The sequence below is a fragment of the Neoarius graeffei genome, chromosome 25 (assembly GCF_027579695.1).
Source record: "Neoarius graeffei isolate fNeoGra1 chromosome 25, fNeoGra1.pri, whole genome shotgun sequence".
Taxonomy (NCBI): Eukaryota; Metazoa; Chordata; class Actinopteri; order Siluriformes; family Ariidae; genus Neoarius; species Neoarius graeffei.
The window spans coordinates 32,080,442-32,099,635 of NC_083593.1; the positions used below are offsets into that span (position 1 = coordinate 32,080,442).

At 41.3% G+C, this 19,194-nt stretch overlaps 1 protein-coding gene across 4 annotated transcripts in view; it reads left to right on the plus strand.

The window, feature by feature from the left end:
* Positions 1–14,719, plus strand: part of arrb2a (arrestin, beta 2a) — a 28,338-nt gene extending 13,619 nt beyond the window's left edge. Inside the window, exons 4-16 of one of the 4 annotated variants that reach the window (XM_060909294.1) lie at positions 102–146; positions 238–434; positions 1,706–1,765; positions 1,909–1,976; positions 2,179–2,314; positions 4,607–4,691; positions 4,789–4,861; positions 4,959–5,096; positions 5,187–5,270; positions 5,909–5,932; positions 8,782–8,858; positions 10,911–10,965; positions 12,775–14,719. In XM_060909294.1, coding sequence (XP_060765277.1) covers positions 102–146; positions 238–434; positions 1,706–1,765; positions 1,909–1,976; positions 2,179–2,314; positions 4,607–4,691; positions 4,789–4,861; positions 4,959–5,096; positions 5,187–5,270; positions 5,909–5,932; positions 8,782–8,858; positions 10,911–10,965; positions 12,775–12,865 — 1,133 coding nt within the window. In that variant the 3' untranslated portion in view covers positions 12,866–14,719. The remainder of the gene's footprint in view (positions 1–101; positions 147–237; positions 435–1,705; positions 1,766–1,908; positions 1,977–2,178; positions 2,315–4,606; positions 4,692–4,788; positions 4,862–4,958; positions 5,097–5,186; positions 5,271–5,908; positions 5,933–8,781; positions 8,859–10,910; positions 10,966–12,774) is intronic. The other 3 variants (XM_060909295.1, XM_060909296.1, XM_060909297.1) reach the window with 3 other exon arrangements.
* The last annotated feature ends 4,475 nt before the right edge of the window (positions 14,720–19,194 follow it).

The window sequence follows — 19,194 nt, forward strand, 5'->3', positions numbered from 1 at the left end:
TCCACATCTGGAATTCCGACTGACTTAAATTGGCTTTATTTATTTATAAATAAGGAAAATTCCACTTTGGACAAACAATCCTATGATTACTTTCTTTACAGATGGTGTCATATTGGTCGATCCTGAATATCTCAAAGACAGAAAAGGTAAAATGGCACATTAGGTTGTGCTCAATTTGATTAGGTGCTCCCTAACGGAAGAGCATTCTGCGTTCACATCTGATCTTCTGTCCCCTAGTATTTGTGACGTTAACCTGTGCCTTCCGTTATGGACGGGAGGACCTGGACGTTCTTGGACTTTCATTCCGGAAAGATCTTTACATATCCACGTTTCAAGCTTTCCCACCTATAGCGGAGGAGCGCAAGCCCAACAGTCGTCTTCAGGAGAGACTTCTGAAGAAACTGGGCCAGCAGGCTCATCCTTTTCACTTTACTGTAGGTGATGTAGGGTATTCACCTTCTGAAATCAACTCCTCTCACAATTTTTGGAGGAATTTCATGAAACTTAGCAGGATTCTTTGTTATATGTTGCTAATACGCATATTGTAATTTTGTTAAATTGGGTCACACTTTACCAGTGTTACAGCCCTTGATTAACAAAATTATACTTTGACAATTTAATGAGTGTGTGTTTTCCTTCTGAAATCAACTCTTCTCACAATTTTGGGAAGAATTTCACGAAACTTGACAGGAGGCATTGTTGTATGTCAGTAATATGCACATATTGTAATCTTGTTCAATTCGGTCTCATTTTACCGGAGTTACAGCCCTTGATTAACAAAATTATACTTTGACAATTTTATGAGGGTGTACGTTCTTCTGAAATCAACTCCTTGTGCAATTTGTTGAGGAATTTCACCAAACTTGGCAAAAGGCCAAAACTGTATCTGACAGTTATATGCATATTAAAATTTCGTTTAATTTGGAACAATTTTACCAGAGTTATGTCCTTGATTATTAACAAACTTGTACTTTGGCAAATTCATCAAGGTGTGCTTGCTTTCTGAAATCAACTTCCCTCACAAATTTTATCCCCCGCTGGCCAAAAGGCCCGAAGGGGGATTATGTCGTGGCGATGTCCGTCCGTCCCAGGAAGTTCTCTCTCAATTTTTTGAGGAATTTCACCAAACTTGACAGGATTCTTTGTTATGTCAGTAATGCGCAAATTGCAATTTTGTTCAATTCAGTCGCATTTTACCAGAGTTATGGCATAGTTGCCAGCAGGGGATATTGTGCTCTCAGAGCACTCTTGTTGCTTACATGTCTGTGTGCACTCGAGCTGGCATGGGCTCTACAAGTTTATGTAAAACCTTATGCTCCATTTTAGATCGGCGTGATCCATCAGCATGTCGACTGAATACATGCTTTAATAGAAGAGATTAGATAGGAGGAAAATCTGACCTTCTGTATATGGCAGTTAACATAGTCAATATCAGAGATGTGCTTACATTTAAATGGAGATCTAGAAACAGTGCAGAATCTTGAATATTAAATATTCAAGACATTAAACATTTTATATTAAAATGTTTTATTTATAATTTTAAATTGGGGGGCAAAAATCCCAGACTTTCAATTTGGACGCCACTGTGTGTATGTTGGATGTTTTATATATGTAAAATAATTACCTAATCTTTATGTCCTTGTATACAGAAGTAAAAACTAGTTTTTAAAAAACACAGATGATGATAAATGTCGATCTGTTTCAGATCCCTCAAAACTTGCCGTGTTCAGTTACCCTGCAGCCTGGTCCTGAGGACACTGGAAAGGTAATCCCAAACAGTGTTCACAAATGTTCAGGTTTTGACCCCACTTTCAGTTCTTCTTTGGCTTGATTGCTATGAAGACTCCCCCCCCCCCCCCCCCCCCCCCCCCCCCCCACCTCATTAACTTCTCTCTCTGTGCTGCACAGGCCTGTGGGGTAGATTACGAGATAAGAGCTTTCTGTGCCAGGTCTGTGGAGGAGAAGATTCATAAACGGTAAGCTAGTCGAGCGTTCTCCTTCATGACTCGGCACTTTGTGTCTGCATAAATTAAATTATGTTGACCTATAGGGGCACGACTGATTTAGAAAACAAATCTTAGCTTTTAGAAAAAGTCTTGGCTTGTACTAGGTGATTTTGGTTTTATTCAGTTTTTAATTTTCTGGGTTTTTTGTTTGTGTGTGTTTTAAATGTTCCAGAAATTCTGTTCGATTAGTGATTCGTAAAGTGCAGTATGCTCCTGAGAAGCCTGGTCCCCAGCCGATGGTGGAGACAACACGGAGCTTCCTGATGTCTGACCGCTCGCTGCATCTAGAGGCATCTCTAGATAAAGAGGTGACTATCATACAGCTCTATTAAAGCAAAAGCTATTTGTTCTTTTCACCACGCTATTTATTTAATGGGTTGATGCTATTATTTATAAACCCTCTGTTTAATTGGGCAGGACGCAAGAGATGCTCGCTCACTCTATCTCTGGTAGGAAAAATAAGATGCTATTGCAAGTGACTTGCTAATCTTCGATTGTAGTTGCACTCATTAGATAGAACTCAAGGCTGTGTCCAAACTCAGAGAATGCACTCTAGTGTATCTGATTAATGATGACACTAATATTGTAGTGACATACTATTTTAGTACGCAGCTTAGAATGCAGCCCAGTTATTATTACTTGTGATTGCTCAGTATTACAGAGGTGCTGTGAGAATATAATGAGTTCATTGTGTACATCAGTGTGTTTATTAAGTAGCAGGTGAAAGAGCAAAACCTCTCAAGAAGAGTTTAGCTTTTCGACAGTCAGCTCTCACTATGTAACTACTTGCACAGCCCCCTGCTGCTTGATCACCACTGACCTGCCACAGTATAACTAGGCTCATTCTGCAGGATCGTAGACAGCACATCACTTGCGAAAATATAAGTTCTGGTTAAATGGAGGCTCTTTCTGCAAAACACTTCACATCTTTAGGACCATTAGGTGCAGACAGCCCACTAATTCTTGCTATCTGGTTAAATTATAGTGTAGGTAACAACTGTAACAGGTGGTCAGAAATCACCCAAGTTTTGTTTTGGGGAAGGCTTGGCCAAATGGTTAGAGAAGCAGCTTTGGGACCAAAAGGTTGCTGGTTCGATTCCATGGACCAGCAGGAATGACTGAAGTGCCCTTGAGCAAGGCACCTAACCCCCAATTGCTTCCCCAGGCTTCTCTGGGTATGTTGTATGTCACTTTGGATAAGAGCATCTGCTAAATGCATGTAATGTAATGTTTTATCATAGTTTAAGTTCTGTTTGTGGTGTTTTTTTTTTTTTTCACCAGCCTGTTTAAAAAAAAAAAAGTTAGCCTTTTCCCAGATATTGTTAACACACTAGTTAAAACCTACACCAGAGGATAAAAATACACTGATGTGGCAAATCAAAATGCTCAAATCCCTAATTCTTTGCCCATATAGCCATAACCATAATGCCCCATATATAATCTGGAGAAACGCAACACCTCTTGTTAGTGACTCACAGGTTCTCTAATGCCGCTTTTCCACTACCAACGCGGCTGAGTTGGGCTGAGCCGTGCCGTGCTGAGTCGAGCTGAGTGGGGCTGTTGGAGTTGCATTTTGACTACAACCGCACTGAACCGTGCTGGCTGGAAGTGGGTGGACACATTGGGTGGAGTTAGCGAAAGTGGGTGGACGTCACGTGATGTCGTTAGGCGGCGCAAACAGTGACATCAGTGACCTTTTAAGCGGTAGTCTCACGACCCGAATAGTAAACAATAAACATGGAGTCGTTAGTGTTGCTGGTCTTGGTGCTGTGGCTTGTTGTCACCGACAACGCCAACAGATACTGGCAAGAGCGTATAGATGAGGCGAGGCGCATAAGGCTTCAGAAATTCTCGTAATTCATAATTCTTCTGGGTTTACGGTGTTTACAGATCCCAGCGTGCTCGCGGGGCGTGTGTGGGCATGTGAGGACACTCCTCCTCACCAATCAGTGCACAGGGGAGTGTCTCCTCACGCCCCTAGCCCCACTCGGCTCGGTTTGGCTCGCTTCAGTCCTACTCCAAAACCGTGCGAGTTTTGGGGGCTGAGCAGGGCTGAAGCGAGCTGAGTCGCGCCGCTCTGAGGTAGTCGAAACGTGAGCCGTGTTGGGCTGAAGTGAGCTGAGAAAGGGTAGTGGAAAAGGGCCATAACTCAACAACTACTTCTCATCTGGAAACTAAGTACAAACTCTACAGTGAAGATAAATTGGCTGACTGTTATCTACCGTTCACTAGCTTCCTCTTTATCACAAGAGAACAATTTGGCAGGAAGCTGGTGAATAATATCAAATTTGTGTTTAGCGCAAAAAAAAAATCCTTTAATAGTCTAACATCAGACAATTTCACTCTCTCACATCTGTTTCTTTACACTCTGATGCTTTCTCATTCTCTCTCCTGATTGGTTGCCAGCTCCTGCCGGTCATCATGTAGTTGGGCTTCTTTCAGGCTAATTTTTTTTGTCCTCAATTCAGTAATCATTTTTTTTCTGTCCCAGTAGAATGGATGCACTGAATGCATTTAATGTACTGTTTAAGTATATATAAATATACTGCCCTAAGGTTTTTGTACTTTTTTTTTTTTATATTTATTTTTTTTTTGTACAGCTGTATTATCATGGGGAGCCCATCAGTGTGAACGTTCATGTCACCAATAACTCCACCAAGACTGTCAAACGAGTCAAAATATCAGGCAAGAAGTTTTTCGTGTTCGTTCATATGTACTTTGTCTTGTAGTCTGTGCTGATTGTGCTCGAACAGTTATGGATAAATTCTCTGTCTTTCCTCAGTGCGGCAGTATGCTGACATCTGTCTGTTCAGCACAGCTCAGTACAAATGTCCAGTGGCTCAGCTTGAGGCAGAGTGAGCAACAACCTCCATCATTGTGTATATTCTCAGGACAATACACTATCGTGAAAGCATCCGTGTTGTTAAACTGACCCGATTTCAACACTCTCAGTGACCAGGTGTCATCCAGCTCCACGTTCTGTAAGGTGTACACTCTGACTCCTACCCTGAATAATAACCGAGAGAAGCGAGGGCTAGCTCTGGATGGCAAGCTCAAACACGAAGATACCAACCTGGCCTCCAGCACCATGTTAGTAAGAAGCATGTGTCTGTATTTATATTGTCTACGGAATGAGTAAGCAGACTTAATTGTTTTTTTCTTTGTTCCTGCTCTGTGCAGTGTTAAAGATGGATGTAATAAGGAGGTTCTTGGAGTTCTGGTGTCGTATCGGGTCAAAGTTAAGCTGGTCGTCTCCCGTGGAGGGTGAGTCACAGGTTTCTCAGGAACAAACGCTCTCTTGAATATGCAGTTATACTCTAGCGGGGTGCATTTGTAGTCTGGCGCTTATTATCGCCATGGGATTTGGCTGTTATTTGAACTATTACAATTCATGCATCAAAGGGCTTCAGTAAGGTATGCTTTATAGAAATCTATATTTGAGACAAATGGTTCACAGCTTTGATCTTTTTTTTTTTTTTTAACTCTCAATGCATACACAGAGCAGTGTTCTTTCTGTATTGAACTGCCATCTTGTTCTCTCCCTACTGCTGTAGATTTGATTTAAATGACATGAGAAATGATGATGGCTGAAAAGCAAGGCTTTTAGAATTTTAATAGTCACATTTCCGCTGTTGGAACATTTGGCAAACCTCAAATAATTCCAGATAATCATGTACTGGTCTCTCTTTTGTGAAGATGGGTTTTTTTCCCCCCTCAAGAAGTTTATACATGAGAATATATGTTCCAGCAGCGGGATGGCTGCTGATGCTCTCCCTTAACCTTTTGCTTTCATTAAGTCATTTGTGTTTTTCACGTCATTTCGTTCTCTGCCGGTGTTTCATCTTATTCTCTGTGTATCTGTTTCCCTCCATCTGTCTGTTAACCCTCCTGCGTTGCATCAGACTTTTAAGCAGCTTACTGGAGAGGTAAATATACACTGTGCATCACTGTGGTTTCTTGATTTGCCTGTCCAGGTTTGCAGTGAAGCTTGCTCTTTCTGCTGCTCATCTGTTTTGTTTTGTTTTTCTCTTGATGTGAAATAACCGAATGACACAACTCTGGAAAAAATTAAGAGACCACTTGAATTTTTTTCTTAAATCAGCATCTCCATATATGGCAACCATGTCATTCCAGTGTCTGTGCTGGAATTCCAACACCAGCACACCTCATTTTACTTAATGAGGTACTGATTAAGATTTGGTTCAGGTGATCACCTATTCAGCAAGGAAGAGTATTAAAAAAATTGCTGTGGTCATCACTATCCTCTTGCAATAGGACAAGTTTGAACGGCAAAAATAGTGCTAGTAGTGTCTTAAATTTTATTGGAATACAAAAATATCTATTCATCCTGCCAGAAGAGTTAAAAAGAAAAGTTTCGAGTGAGAAAAAGAAGTGTTCAATTCTGGCTTTACTGGCAGAGGAATACAGTGAGCATCAGGTTGCTTCCATCCTCAAAATTTCAAAGATGGCACTTCATAAGAACAAGGTTAAGCAGCAGACATTGGAGACAACAAACTTGCAGAGGGCGAAAACGACTCTCCACTGACTGGGATGATCGTCAACTCCTTCGAATAACATTGAACAACCGTAGGATGACCTCGAGTGACCTACAAAAAGAATGGCAAATGGCAGCTGGGGTTAAGGCTACATCCACACGACAACGGCAACGAGATGTTATTTAAAAATATATCGCGTCCAAATGGGCAACGATCAGTAAAATATCAGGTCCATATGGCAACGCAACGCTTGCTGAAAACGATGCAATACACGTGCCACACCTCTAGAGGCGCTGTAAGACGGTCCCTTCGGAGACACCAGAACAATAGAAGTAAGGACGCATGCGCATAAACTATTATGCGCGAGACTTCATATTAGCCACAAAGTCAGGAAAATCTGTTCGTAAAATTACATTATAATGACCAAATACAATGAAAAGTATTTTTCCAGTCTCACCTGTGAAAGGTAATCCCATGTGATCTCGTTTGGACGGCAAACCTGTTGGTACAGTTAAACGCAGCTAATCTTTATTCTCCACTTTGACCTATCCAATATGGCGGCGAGGATGACGTATGATTCTACGCGGAAGGCGGCGTCTTTAATGGTCCGGAATAAATTGAATGCTACACGTTGATGGATTAATTTGCTCTTCTACGCCCTTTTTGAGGAATGTATTGTAGGACTTAAACCAACATCTGAAGAGGTGAGATCGCTCCTTTTTTTCCCTATTTTTGCTGGCGGGATTGACTCTGCCCTAAGGGCAGAGTCTCTCTCTCTCTCTCTCTCTCTCTCCTCTCTCACTTTGCACCATTACACAATAAATATTCACAGTGAAAATATTTTGTAAGCGCATTTCATGAACCAAGTTATAGGATTTGTTGACAACTCGCATCGAGTTCGTTACACTTCTACCCGGCGTGAAGCACTCAGTCATGTGGTTGTGACGTCATCGTAAACAAATCCGTTCTACTCATCCAGACGACTTCACAACGGCAATGTTGCCAGATCTTTCCACTCTGGAACCTGTTCTCAAAAAGATTGCGTTTTGGGCACCCAAAACGCCGGTGCCGTGTGGACGCCAGGCCTAAACGATAAGCAATTGTATCGGAGTCACCTGAATCCATTGCCATGTGGACAGGGCCTCAGTGCATGGCAAGGACGGTTCGAAACGGGCTGCTCTGGACAGGGTTGAAGTCATGCAAAGCTAGAAAAAAGCCCTTCATCAATGAGAAGCAAAGAAGAGCCAGGCTGACTTTTGCTAAAGTCCATAAGGATTGGACTGTCGAGGACTGAAGTAAGGTCACCTTCTATGATGAGTCGAATTTTCAGCTTTTCCCATCGCCTGGTCGTCTAATGGTTAGACGGAGACCTGGAGAGGCTTATAAGCCACAGTGTCTCGCACCCATTGTGAAATTTGGTGGAGGATCGGTGGTGATCTGGGGGTGCTTCAGCAAATCTGGAATGGGGCAGATTTTTGTTTGTGAAGGACAACATGAATCAAACCATGTACAAGGTTATCCTGGAAGAAAACTTGCTTCCTTCTGCTCCGACAATGTTCCTGAACTCTGAGGATTGGGGTTTCCAGCAGGACAATGCTCCATGCCACACAGCCAGGTCAATCAAGGTGTGGATAGAGGACCACAAGGTCAAGACCCTGTCATGGCCAGCCCAATCTCCAGACCTGAACCCCACTGAAAACCTCTGGAATGTGATCAGGATGAAGACGGATGGTCACAAGCCATCAAACAAAGCTGAGCTGATTGAGTTTTTGCACCAGGAGTGGCATAAATTCACCCAAGAGCAACGTGAAACACTGGTGGAGAGCATGCCAGGACACATGAAAGCTGTGATTAAACGTCAGGGTTATTCCACCAAATGTTGATTTCTGAACTCATCCCAAGTTCAAACATGAGTATTGTGTTGTTTAAAAAACAAATAGAATCTTGATTTCTGTGCATTATTCAAAGTCTGAAAACACTTCATCTTTTTGTTATTTTGACCAGTTGTCATTTTCTGCAATTAAATGCTCCAAGTGACAATATTTTTTTTTTTATGTGGAATTTGGGGGAAATGTCAGTAGTTTATGGAATAAAACAAAAATGTTCATGTTCCTCAAACACACACCTATAAATATTAAAACCAGAGAAACTGATGCATTTTGCAGTGGTCTCTTAATTTTTTTTCCAGAGCTGTAGAGGTACAGAACGCCTGTGCTTTATTGCACTAAAACTGAATTGAATCTTGCAAGCAGTATAATGATCATCCTTTTCTCCCACAGAGACGTCTCAGTCGAGCTGCCATTTGTCTTAATGCATCCTAAACCCATAGATGTTCCCACTTCTCGACCAGCCTCAGGTACCTGCTGTACTTCAGCATCGATTAGGCAGCACTCTTTCATTTCAGCACAGCGAGCTTCTTGGGCTTATTCCTGAAAGTGAATAGGATGATCGTATCCTGGTGTGTAATTGCAGTATACTGTGATACAGAAAAATTAAATCATTAAATGGTTATCGTTGTACAGCATTGATCTATGTAATGTTGTAAAATGTGACTTGAATTATGGGACCAAGTCTACGAAAATGGCCTCTTTTGCATAAGGATGTGAATATCGACGAAGGATCATGTTAGTAAGTACATTTAAAAATGCATTTGTCATGCTAGAAGATAATCAGGGCGTTACCTTAAATTGGATGGTATGTAAAATCCAGTCTCATCCTGTCGTGTGTGGGGAACAGGCTGGCTGTCTAGTCTTGAAACACAATCCTGATGTGGTTCATGAATGGCCAAGCTGCACTGCCATCAATCTGTGTGTTTTGATCTTAAGCCGCGTTTGTACGCAAGTAGTTCTGCAAAATCCCAGGTTCTAAGAGTCAAAATCATTGGATGGGAAATCCTGTATGGGAGTGGGGCTTGATGATTGAAGGGTGATCCAGGACCAAAGAAAAAATCCATAAAGTCGGTCTTGGTATCTGGAGTCGTTTTCAATGTCCGTTGAGATTGTATAAATCTCATAGTGTGGTCTGGGCATAACCAAATAATTTATTATCTGTAGAGCAAAAGCTGCATTAGTGTGTTTTTGTTCTCAAAATTTTCAAATCCTTTAAAGAATGTACAAATTGGGATTATGTTGGAATGAAAATTAGTCCAGTCATGGTCAAGTCCTGGTTAACCCTAATCATACCGGCATATTTTGCAACCTATTCATACCGGGTGGGGTCGGTTACGACCCCAAGTTATTTTTAGCCAAATATCGTTACATTTTTTATGTGTAGACAACAAAAGCTTCATAAGAGATCAATATTCTTTATTAAACATCTTGTTAGAGATCCACAAATACTATTCTATGTATATCTAGGACACCAATTTGATTCAACCAAACCTATTTTTTTTTTCAAAAATCTGAAATTACTTTCTGACTCTGAGGATGAACAGCATTGTACTCGGTAGTCTTCCGGCGACCCTCTCTATTTGTCTCTTGGACAATCTGAATCACTATTGGCTGGGTGATAAAAAGCTGGAAAGACTGCAGTATATCAGTACATCTTCCTTCTGGTGTGATTCCAGGGGCCTGTCTCAAAATATCCTGGGCTCGCCTTCGTCCCTGCGGTGGCTGGGCCTTATCCCAAACAGTTCCATCTTTACCAATTATGTGGTCTTGGTCCACAGCAGGGTTGTTGGGCTGGGCTTGGCCTTGGGGAATTGCACCATTGTCCTGGCCTCGCCCACGCCCCCTGCCATGGCCTCTGCCACGATCTCTGCCATGGCCTCTTCCCCTTCCTTGATTTATTTCAGCCTCTCTGTCGTCAGGGCGTTGTTGATTTCCATGGTGTTCAACCTCTGGATCATTATCACCGACACTCTCAGTGCCACCTCTGTCTGATGCTTCAGATATGTGGTCTGCTTCTTCCTCAGAGTCAGATTCATTTGGTTCATTCTCATCTGTGGTACTGTCCTGCTCTAAGAGTCTTTGAATCTCTTCTCTTCTCAAGTATCTCACTACTCTTAGTCTGCCTGGCATATTTCAATCTGAAAAGACAAAATTGGATAAAATATACACAATTGGATAAAATATACACTGAATAAAAAACAAGTACTATATGGCTAAATAGTGAAAAATGAGTGGGGTCGTTTACGACCCCAATGCTTTTTGGTCCGATAAAAAGCAGGCATTGAGGGCACAAAGAATCCAGATGTGTATCCTGTAACCTGCAAAAAATGTGACAAATTCATGAAATTTCATGAAAAAATAACGCATATTAAATTTTTTATCCTAAAAAATAGACGTCCGGGGTCGGAAACGACCCCACCCGGTATGATTAGGGTTAACCACTACTCTAATGTTAGTACAGTTGTAACTATATTTCTAACTCCCTACAATGTCATAAATAATGTCCATATTTTTAACAGCTGTTCCAGAGGCAGATCCTCCTATCGACACCAACCTCATAGAGTTCGACACAAAGTAAGTTTGATAATTAACTTATTTATATTTTTCCTCAATGCAAGAATAGTGTGTGTGTGTGTGTGTGTATATACAACCCCGATTCCAAAAAAGTTGGGACAAAGTACAAATTGTAAATAAAAACGGAATGCAATGATGTGGAAGTTTCAAAATTCCATATTTTATTCAGAATAGAACATAGATGACATATCAAATGTTTAAACTGAGAAAATATCATTTAAAGAGAAAAATTAGGTGATTTAAAATTTCATGACAACACCACCTCAAAGTTGGGACAAGGCCATGTTTCCCACTGTGAGACATCCCCTTTTCTCTTTACAACAGTCTGTAAACGTCTGGGGACTGAGGAGACAAGTTGCTCAAGTTTAGGGATAGGAATGTTAACCCATTCTTGTCTAATGTAGGATTCTAGTTGCTCAACTGTCTTAGGTCTTTTTTTGTCGTTTCTTCCGTTTTATGATGCACCAAATGTTTTCTATGGGTGAAAGATCTGGACTGCAGGCTGGCCAGTTCAGTACCCGGACCCTTCTTCTACGCAGCCATGATGCTGTAATTGATGCAGTATGTGGTTTGGCATTGTCATGTTGGAAAATGCAAGGTCTTCCCTGAAAGAGACGTCGTCTGGATGGGAGCATATGTTGCTCTAGAACCTGGATATACCTTTCAGCATTGATGGTGTCTTTCCAGATGTGTAAGCTGCCCATGCCACACGCACTAATGCAACCCCATACCATCAGAGATGCAGGCTTCTGAACTGAGCACTGATAACAACTTGGGTCGTCCTTCTCCTCTTTAGTACGAATGACACGGCGTCCCGGATTTCCATAAAGAACTTCAAATTTTGATTCGTCTGACCACAGAACAGTTTTCCACTTTGCCACAGTCCATTTTAAATGAGCCTTGGCCCAGAGAAGACGTCTGCGCTTCTGGATCATGTTTAGATACGGCTTCTTCTTTGAACTATAGAGTTTTAGCTGGCAATGGCAGATGGCACGGTGAATTGTGTTCACAGATAATGTTCTCTGGAAATATTCCTGAGCCCATTTTGTGATTTCCAATACAGAAGCATGCCTGTATGTGATGCAGTGCCGTCTAAGGGCCCGAAGATCACGGGCACCCAGTAGGTTTTCCGGCCTTGACCCTTACGCACAGAGATTCTTCCAGATTCTCTGAATCTTTTGATGATATTATGCACTATAGATGATGATATGTTCAAACTCTTTGCAATTTTACACTGTCGAACTCCTTTCTGATATTGCTCCACTATTTGTCGGCGCAGAATTAGGGGGATTGGTGATCCTCTTCCCATCTTTACTTCTGAGAGCCGCTGCCACTCCAAGATGCTCTTTTTATACCCAGTCATGTTAATGACCTATTGCCAATTGACCTAATGAGTTGCAATTTGGTCCTCCAGCTGTTCCTTTTTTGTACCTTTAACTTTTCCAGCCTCTTATTGCCCCTGTCCCAACTTTTTTGAGATGTGTTGCTGTCATGAAATTTCAAATGAGCCAATATTTGGCATGAAATTTCAAAATGTCTCACTTTCGACATTTGCTATGTTGTCTATGTTCTATTGTGAATACAATATCAGTTTTTGAGATTTGTAAATTATTGCATTCCGTTTTTATTTACAATTTGTACTTTGTCCCAACTTTTTTTTGGAATCGGGGTTGTGTATACACACCACACGCATTTTTTATATATATATATAAAAACAAACTATAACAAATTTAAAAAAAATACAAATATAAAATAGAATATGTGGTCTTACCAATCTGGAGTGTCCTTTCTGTCTTTCCTTTCCAATAGTAGCTTCACCCAGGACGATGACCTGGTGTTTGAAGATTTTGCCCGTCTGCGGTTAAAAGGAACCACTGATGATAAGGATGAGGACTGCTGAGCCTTCTTTCCTCCCTCTTGTTCGATATTTTTTTTTCCACTCAGCCCAGAAACTTACAGCATGAAGGAAAAATCACCAACTAATTTACTCAAAACAGAATACTCTTTCATAACCAATTACCTTCCTAGTTGTCTTATTCCTTTGATGAAGCAGTGTTTTGCCAACATTTTTCAAAAAGTAAAAGGATCGTTTGAGGAAAGGTGCTGTAACTTAGAGCATTGAACAAAGGAAAAAAAAAAGAGACTTAACCTCTTTCTCTTATGAGCACAGAACAAGCTCATGTGATTTTTGTGCCAACTGTCAGTGTAGGAAATCTAGATGCCACATTTGCCACTGGCTGCTCTGATATGCTCGCGATCGCACACCGGTCAGTTCTAAATCTAGGGAGAGATGCAGGTTTATGCTCATTCTCACTAAATTAGCTCTGTTACAGATGTCATAATTTTCTACATGGTGTGAGTAATGTAAATCTACCTACCCTGCTGATAATCTGATTAAGCTGAACGGCTGAGAAGCTTCGGCAAAGCAGTGAGATGTCTGCTAATGTCCATTTGGACGAAAGTGATCATTTCTGCCTGTTAATAATAAAAATAGAGTAGACACCTAAAACAGAAATCCAGGAATATTATTACCTCAGAATACAAAATGTAAACTTTGTATAGACATGGTTTTACACACAACATATTTATCACAGGACATGGTGGTGCAGTCAGTTAAAATAAAAATAAAAAAAGATGGGGGGGGGGTTGAAGGTGCATGTTTACATGGTGCCCTATAGTGGACTGGTGTCCGATTCATGCTGGGTTCCCAAGTCTCTCCCGGTGTTCCCGGGATCGGCTTCAGGTCCACCACAATCCTGACGGGATAAAACTGTTCCAGAAGCTGAATTAATATTGATTGTAAATTGAACAAATGACATCCATGACATGACATCATAAACAGCCTTATGTATATACTTATTCGGAAATCTAGCAACAAATCTTATTGCACAACTCCTCATACATGCACGGCCAGACATTAATCGGCATTAAATAAGGCAGAGTTAGAAAAACTCTCACCTATTAAACAGTTATAAACTGTGAATTTGTGTTCTGTTGCTTTGATGTGTGGGTGATTGTACGATTCTGCTGCAAGGTGTGCTTACTCAGTAATCAGGCTTATCTGTTTTAGCCTATTGTGGCATCTAGGTGTCCTACGTGGTGCCAGCCATGGTTAGAGGTTAAATACAAGAAATGTGAAAAACTCTGTTTTGTTGTTCTGTGATATCTTAATTTTGAAATGCCTTTTTAGCTTAATTTCTACACTGTGTTTTGACATGAGTAAATAAGTGTTCATTATCTTAATTATTGAGTTATAACACAAACATTATGCTGAAATAACTGGATTGGGAATCCCAGGTGAATCTCTCGCGCTCTCACATGCACACAAACCTCTTTGCCCTGCATAGCATTTTATGAAGAGCTCATTAGCTAACAGTTAAGCAGTTAAACCTGACTAATACTCATAGGCTGTATGTTTGTGTTATCCATGGCATACTGTGTCCAACCCTCAGGTACACTGGTTCATTCCTTCTTCATTTACAGAAATGTGACAGAATTGGTGCTGATATGGAGTGCGAGCTGTTAATGGCCATCTGCACATTGGAAGGGTGTTTACATTTCTCATACAGCACCTTCACGTGTCAAGAAATATGCTACTTTGGGTGAAGGAAAAAAAATTTCATGTCTCAGACGGTAAAAAGAAGTATAATTATCTTCATGTTAATACAAGTTTAATAACTGTGACGTCATTGTTTTCCATTCTTTTTTATTTCAAAATTTATTTAATTTTTTTAATAAAATATAAAATGCCAAACATTGTTTCATTTATTGAATGAAATATATACAGCACCACTCAAAAGTCTGGATAACTACTCATAAGTTTTCTCATAATACATTATAGAACACTACTGAAGACATCAAAACTATGAAATAACATATGGAACATACACCGATCAGCCATGACATTTTGACTACTGACAAGTGAAGTGAATAACATTATCTCATGATGATGGCACCTGTCAGTGGGTGGGAATTATTAGGAAGCAAGAGAACAGTCAGTTCTTGAAGTTGATGTGTTGGAAGCAGGAAAAATGGGCAAGCAGAAGGATCTGAGTGACTTTGACAAGGACCAAATTGTGATGGCTAGATGACTGGATCTGAGCATCTCCAAAATGGCACAACTTGTGGGGTGTTCCTGGTATGTAGTGGTTTGTACCAACCAAAGGTGGCCCTGGAAAATACAACCGGTGAACCAGTGACAGGGTCATAGGTGTTGGAGGCCAGGGGCGTAGCCATCATTTTAGAAGTGAGGGGGACAAATTGTTCAGAGGTCTATTGAGTGATTTATCATCCTCTCGCATTCAATTGCACCTCTCCTTAACAGCTAAAGAACCACATAACCACAAACAGCAGCACCAGGGAACCGACTTTAGTTCTTTAAAATGATATACTGTCAAAATCTAAAGTCTAAATCTCATTCATCTCATCTCATTAACTCTAGCCGCTTTATCCTGTTCTACAGGGTCGCAGGCAAGCTGGAGCCTATCCCAGCTGACTACGGGCAAAAGGCGGGGTACACCCTGGACAAGTCGCCAGATCATCACAGGGCTGACACATAGACACAGACAACCATTCACATTCACACCTACGGTCAATTTAGAGTCACCAGTTAACCTAACCTGCATGTCTTTGGACTGTGGGGGAAACCGGAGCACCCGGAGGAAACCCACGCGGACACGGGGAGAACATGCAAACTCCACACAGAAAGGCCCTCGCCGGCCACGGGGCTCGAACCCGGACCTTCTTGCTGTGAGGCGACAGCGCTAACCACTACACCACCGTGCCGCCAAAGTCTAAATCTATAAAGTAAAATTTATAAATAGAATTAAGAATAGTAGTAGTGACAGCTAGTTACACTTGTGTTCAAAATAATAGCAGTCCAACACAACTAACCAGATCAATCACTGTTTTTGGTGGAAATTATATTACTACATGGCAAATAATTTACCAGTAGGTGTAGTAGAGTCATAGAAAACCAACAGGCCCAACATTCATGATATGCATGCTCCTGAGTCTATGTAATCGAATAATTAAGTGAAAGGGACGTGTTCAAAATAATAGCAGTGTGGAGTTTAATTAGTGAGATCATTCATTCTGTGAAAAAACAGATGCCAGTCAGGTGGCCCTAATTTAAGGATGAAGCCAGCACATGTTGTACATCCATTTCTCTCTGAAAACCTGAGAAACATGGGTCGTTCCAGACATTGTTCAGAAGAACAGCGTGCTTTGATTGAAACGTTGATTGGAGAGGTAAAACGTCTACTGTAAAGAAGTGCAGAAAATGATGGGCTGCTCAGCTAAAATGATCTCCAGTGCTTTAAAATGGACAGCAAAGCCAGAGAGACGTGGAAGAAAACAGAAGACTACCATTCGAATGGATCGAAGAATAGCCAGAATGGCAAAGACTCAGCCAATGATCAGCTCCAGGGTGATCAAAGACGGTCTGAAGTTACCTGTGAGTACTGTGACAATTAGAAGATGCCTGTGTGAAGCTAATCTATCGGCAAGAAGCTCCCGCAAAGTTCCACTGTTAAAAAAAAGACGTGCTGAAGAGGATACAATTTGCCAAAGAACACATCGACTGGCCTAAAGAGAAATGGAAAAACATTTTGTGGACTGATGAAAGTAAAATTGTTCTTTTTGGGTCCAAGAGCGGCGGCACGGTGGTGTAGTGGTTAGCGCCGTCGCCTCACAGCAAGAAGGTCCTGGGTTCGAGCCCCGGGGCTGGCGAGGGCCTTTCTGTGTGGAGTTTGCATGTTCTTCCCGTGTCCACGTGGGTTTCCTCCGGGTGCTCCGGTTTCCCCCACAGTCCAAAGACATGCAGGTTAGGTTAACTGGTGACTCTAAATTGACCGTAGGTGTGAATGTGAGTGTGAATGGTTGTCTGTGTCTATGTGTCAGCCCTGTGATGACCTGGCGACTTGTCCAGGGTGTACCCCGCCTTTCGCCCGTAGTCAGCTGGGATAGGCTCCAGCTTGCCTGCAACCCTATAGAAGGATAAAGCGGCTAGAGATAATGAGATGAGATGGGTCCAAGAGCCGCAGACAGTTTTTCAGACGACCCCCAAACACTGAATTCAAGCCACAGTACACTCTGAAGACAGTGAAGCATGGTGGTGCAAGCATCATGATATGGGAATGTTTCTCTTACTGTGGTGTTGGGCCCATTTATTGCATACCAGGGATCATGGATCAGTTTGCATATATCAAAATACTTGAAGAGGTCATGTTGCCTTATGCTGAAGAGGAAATGCCCTTGAAATGGGTGTTTCAACAAGACAACAACCCCAAACACACCAGTAAGCGAGCAGCATCAGGGTTCAAGACCAACAAAATGAAAGTTATGGAGTGGCCAGCCCAATCCCCGGACCTTAATCCGATAGAAAACTTGTGGGGTGACATCAAAAATGCTGTTTCTGAGGCAAAACCAAGAAATGCAGAGGAATTGTGGAATGTTGTCAAATCATCCTGGGCTGGAATACCTGTTCACAGGTGCCAGAACTTCTCAGAAACCGTGGTTATACAACTAAATATTAGTTTAGTGATTCACAGGAATACTAAATCCTTAAGATTTTTTCAGTTTATACAGTAAATATTTGGAGTTTGTAATGAAAAATGCAGACACTGCTATTTTTTTGAACAGCCCAATGTTCATTTTTCTTCATTTTCTGTAAAGTAATTAAAATATTGATACATTTTTCTTCATGTTTTGATGTAGAATATAATGTGCAGTGTTCCCAATGCATGGAAATAAAAACTATTATAAGGATTTTGAGCTTTACTCACGTTTTTAAACACACTGCTATTATTTTGAACACAACTGTATATTCTCTTCTCACCTGTGACCCTGCATAATCATCCCTGTTGGCCTCTGGTCCACTGTCTCCTCTCTCACCCTGCTCTTTCTATTGTGGCAATGAAGATTAAAAAATATGTGGAAAGCAACATTTTGAAATAGAATTAGGAATATAGTAATAATAATCAGCAAATTTATGTACAGTGGTGCTTGAAAGTTTGTGAACCCTTTAGAATTTTCTATATTTCTGCATAAATATGACCTAAAACATCATCAGATTTTCACACAAGTCCTAAAAGTAGATAAAGAGAACCCAGTTAAACAAATGAGACAAAAATATTATACTTGGTCATTTATTTATTGAGGAAAATGATCCAATATTACATATCTGTGAGAAGCAAAAGTATGTGAACCTTTGCTTTCAGTATCTGGCGTGACCCTCTTGTGCAGCAATAACTGCAACTAAACGTTTCCGGTAACTGTTGATCAGTCCTGCACACCGGCTTGGAGGAATTTTAGCCCATTCCTCCGTACAGAACAGCTTCAACTCTGGGATGTTGGTGGGTTTCCTCACATGAACTGCTCGCTTCAGGTCCTTCCACAACATTTCCATTGGATTAAGGTCAGGACTTTGACTTGGCCATTCCAAAACATTCACTTTATTCTTCTTTAACCATTCTTTGGTCGAATGACTTGTGTGCTTAGGGTCGTTGTCTTGCTGCATGACCCACCTTCTCTTGAGATTCAGTTCATGGACAGATGTCCTGACATTTTCCTTTAGAATTTACTGGTATAATTCAGAATTCATTGTTCCATCAATGATGGCAAACCATCCTGGCCCAGATGCAGCAAAACAGGCCCAAACCATGATACTACCACCACCATGTTTCACAGATGGCATAAGGTTCTTATGCTGGAATACAGTGTTTTCCTTTCTCCAAACATAACGCTTCTCATTTAAACCAAAAAGTTCTATTTTGGTCTCATCCATCCACAAAACATCTTTCCCGTAGCCTTCTGGCTTGTCCATGTGTTCTTTAGCAAACTGCAGATGGGCAGCAATGTTCTTTTTGGAGAGCAGTGGCTTTCTCCTTGCAATCCTGCCGTGCACACCATTGTTGTTCAGTGTTCTCCTGATGTTGGACTCATGAACCTTAACATTAGCTAATGTGAGGGAGGCCTTCAGTTGCTTAGAAGTTACCCTGGAGTCCTTTGTGACCTCACCGACTGTTACGCACCTTGCTCTTGGAGTGATCTTTGTTGGTCGACCACTCCTGGGGAGGGTAACGATGGTCTTGAATTTCCTCCATTTGTACACAATCTGTCTGACTGTGGATTGGTGGAGTCCAAACTCTTTAGAGATGGTTTTGTAACCTTTTCCAGCCTGATGAGCATCAACAACACTTTTTCTGAGATCCTCAGAAATCTCCTTTT